Consider the following 3,546-nt stretch of genomic DNA (forward strand, 5'->3'; position numbering starts at 1 on the left):
AGTTTTGCATCGTACATGATTCTAGCGACTTAAAATATCAATCCTTTGAAAGCTTAACTTAGGTTAATACTTCACATATACGGACATTCTGGTCTGAATGAGGAATTTAAAGAAAATCTTTACTACTTGGTAAAAAGGAGATTTGCCATAACTTAAAACTAAAGCAGCAGGTGGCACTTTGGCACATCCCTTACTCAATTCAACGACTGCAGTCTTCTCTTGCTCAAGAAACTTAAAACTACCTTAAAACTAAAGCAAATCTTATTTTCCAAATACGTAGAGTACCTTCTTCAATCAGTTCATATCTTTCAAGCTCCATCATTACTTTGTGTCCACCTCACTCAAATGATTACGTCACCTGCAGAATACATGTACATGCTGTTGACTCACATACTTTCTAAACAGATCACACTCTTGTTTCAAGTTGCAGCTTAACATAATAAACGATATTTTTTTAATGTTTTTCATGGTACTTCTTTAGGTCAATATGGTGGTAAAGTCCTTTTATTCGTCCACTAACTGGATCTGCCAACACGTAACAACCAATATGTGGCTTCCTGACTATAACAAACGGTCCTTCGTGTAGGTGTTGCCACTTACGATTTTTACGTAAGATGAGAGATGGTTTGAAGTGTGTTCTCAGAAGAACACGCTCGTTCAGGCGATACGACAGAACTTTATTGACATGCTTGTCAAATGCCTTTTTTCTTAAATTGGCGTGAGTTGTGAGAGAGATCAGGGCTTGTCTTAACTTATTATCTAGGTTGACTTCTGGACCTTGTATCTTGGGGATAGGATCAGTCCATTCATTGCTTTCCTTTTGCCTGGAGATTAGTTCTGAAGGTGTGAAACTAGTCGAAGTGTGCTTTTAGTTTTTCGCATGTTCATTAGATTGAATTTCGCTCACAATTACTTTTGAAGTACCGGGCGGTACGCTCGGTACGAAGTTTGCTTCCGTATTCCACCTACGTTGCGAGCTATTTGCCGGAATTTCAGTCGAGATGGTGTGTGTTGGCGGGTTTGCTCGGGCATAATAGATGCGAGAATTTTGAGGTTCATGATTTTGACTTTGATAGTTGGTAAAAGGCGGAGGACTATTCCTAAAGTTTGGAGCATACTGTTGTTTGTATTGCTTGGAAGGATCTGGAGGATTTCTCCCTTGAGAACAGTGCTGGAATCTAGGCTGGTTACCCTACTGCTGTTGACTGTTGGTGTTAATCCAACGTCCTTTTCCAATGAAATTATTATTATTTTGGCGATCGTCATTGTAGTGATAGCGATCATTGTAATTAACTGGTGAATTACCGTATTGCTGTGGTGTTGTCTGGTATATGGGGTGGTACCTGTTTTGATCCTGGAATTTATGTTTCTGCTGTCCTTTACTGTTGTTGGGTTGGTATGACATACCTGAGTCTGCGCCTACACCGTGCGGCTGTGTAGTGTGCGGGCCAAGATTAGAATTACTCCGCGCGCTAGCACGCACGTCTTCTTGAATCATGTCAAGGTTGTCAAGTACTGACAGAAAAGCCTCCGTGTCGTCGTCACTGACATTTACTAACTTCTCCCTGATTGATACCGGTAGCTTTGACTTAAGGATCATAATTACGTCCTTCGGGGAAATGGGCGTGTCCCAATATTGTATTTTTCGCAGGTATTTCTCGAAGTACCTACGGAGACCAGCACTTCTCGTATTAAATGGTTCAGTATTATATACCTCCTTTCTAAGGCGTTGTTGTATGCCTGAACTCCAGAATTTGTTCAGAAATTGCTTTTCGAAGTCAGCGTAATTATTACATCTGTCAATTACTTCTGTTCCCCAGACAGAACCCTCTCCTTGAATGTAACCTACTATAAAGCGCATACGTTGCTTGTCATCCCAGCTCTCAGGAAAAACACCATTAAATGACTTCAGAAAAACCATTGGGTGGATGTTGCGTTTCTCTGGCAGAAAAGGCTGGAACACGCGGTGCTTGAGAACGCTTTCTTCTTTCATTAGCTCGACAAGAGTTACTTGATCATTCTGGTTGCGTACTAACGGATTCTTATTGCTGTGTCCATGTACAAGTGGGACACGGGATTATTATTGTATTCATGTTCTGAAGAAAGCAAGTGTGAATGCTCACTTCTATTGTCATTAGGAAAATCATTGACTTGTCGTTTCAACTGCTCGATTTCCTCAGTGAGGTGTCGTTTCCACTCGGGAAGATCTCGGTGAAAAACTCTACGAATCTCTCCTAATTCAGTGAGAATCGTATCTCCTGATGTACCTGGAGCAGCTAAAACTTCAACTGTGGCTGACTTAACGGCTTCTTTTAAGTCGTGTTGAACCTTGTTTGCTATGTACTGTTCCTTAGTCTCGACCCATTCTACAAATTCTTTTCCTATCGTGGAACGTACGTTGGCTGCAGCATCATTCACCCTCTTTTCAATGTTTATTTCGGATAGCGCCTGTGTCAGGTCATTGACCTGGCCTTGCAGAGTGACGACATGGTCTGCAAGCTTGTTTACTTTAGCTCCGACCTCAGCGGACTTCTTTGAAACTTCCGTTGTAATTGCCTGGCAGCTTTCGATTTGTACCTCAATGTCTTTGTGCACGTTACCTACTGTGCTCTCACATGCATCTACCTTCTGCAGAATACCTTCTATCCTTTCATTAACTTTAGTACTTAATTCCGAGATATATTCCACCGTGACTGTCCTTATTCTTGTCTCTAAGTTGCATCGATATTATCTAACCTATTTTTCATTGTACCAGTCATGGTATTCAGGTCAAACCATTTTCGCTCTGTCTCCCGTTCCTTTTCCCTTTCTTTTTGTTCCCTTTCTTGTCTATCTCGTTGTTTTTGTAATTTATAAGCTTCCCTTTCCCGTTTCTCCTGTTCTCTATCACGTTGTTTTTGTAATTTATAAGCTTCCCTTTCCAGTTTCTCCTGTTCTCTATCACGTTGTTCTTGTAATTTATAAGCTTCCCTTTCCAGTTTCTCCTGTTCTCTATCACGTTGTTCTTGTAATTTATAAGCTTCCCTTTCCAGTTTCTCCTGTTCTCTTTCTTGAAAAAAAATTCTCATCATTTCAACCATCGAATTTTCTCCCGCTTGCTGTGACGATGATTGCTGTGACAATACGTCACGCACACCATCATCGTCTGCCGTTCTCTCCATTCGCGAATCGGGTCTGCCTGTTCCCGTTCGCGAACGTAGTGGATATGACTTGACAACTGTGTCATCACCGTCATCCACACTGTTTGTCGGCTTTCCTTTGTCATCTGCCATGTTTATTTTCAAGTTTGTGACATAACTGCTCAAAGAAATATTTCGCGGCACGCCGATCGTCAAATCTCAGATGCGCGCGCTGATAGCCAAACGTCACACCGCGGTAGGTGACAATTGCAGAGCTATACCGGGTAGAAGACAAGATGGCACCTAACTTTGAAAATAAGTGACAAACACCTACTAGACACTTAATCCAGCTATTATGGCATCCATCTTGTGTTCTTAACCGTAGCAACAATGAAGATGCTAATAATGCTAACAAATAAACTTTGCA

General features: G+C 41.4%; 1 protein-coding gene across 1 annotated transcript; it reads right to left on the reverse strand.

Annotated features, from left to right (window-relative positions):
• Positions 1–1,192: 1,192 nt before the first annotated feature.
• LOC124594693 (myb-like protein X) lies at positions 1,193–3,272 on the reverse strand. The gene is made up of 3 exons (XM_047133058.1): positions 2,737–3,272; positions 2,268–2,647; positions 1,193–1,488 (listed from the first exon to the last, which is right to left on the reverse strand). Exons 1-3 carry the CDS (start codon positions 3,270–3,272, stop codon positions 1,193–1,195), a joined length of 1,212 nt encoding a protein of 403 aa, XP_046989014.1.
• Positions 3,273–3,546: the final 274 nt, after the last annotated feature.

The sequence above is a fragment of the Schistocerca americana genome, chromosome 2 (assembly GCF_021461395.2).
Source record: "Schistocerca americana isolate TAMUIC-IGC-003095 chromosome 2, iqSchAmer2.1, whole genome shotgun sequence".
In the NCBI taxonomy this organism is placed as follows: Eukaryota; Metazoa; Arthropoda; class Insecta; order Orthoptera; family Acrididae; genus Schistocerca; species Schistocerca americana.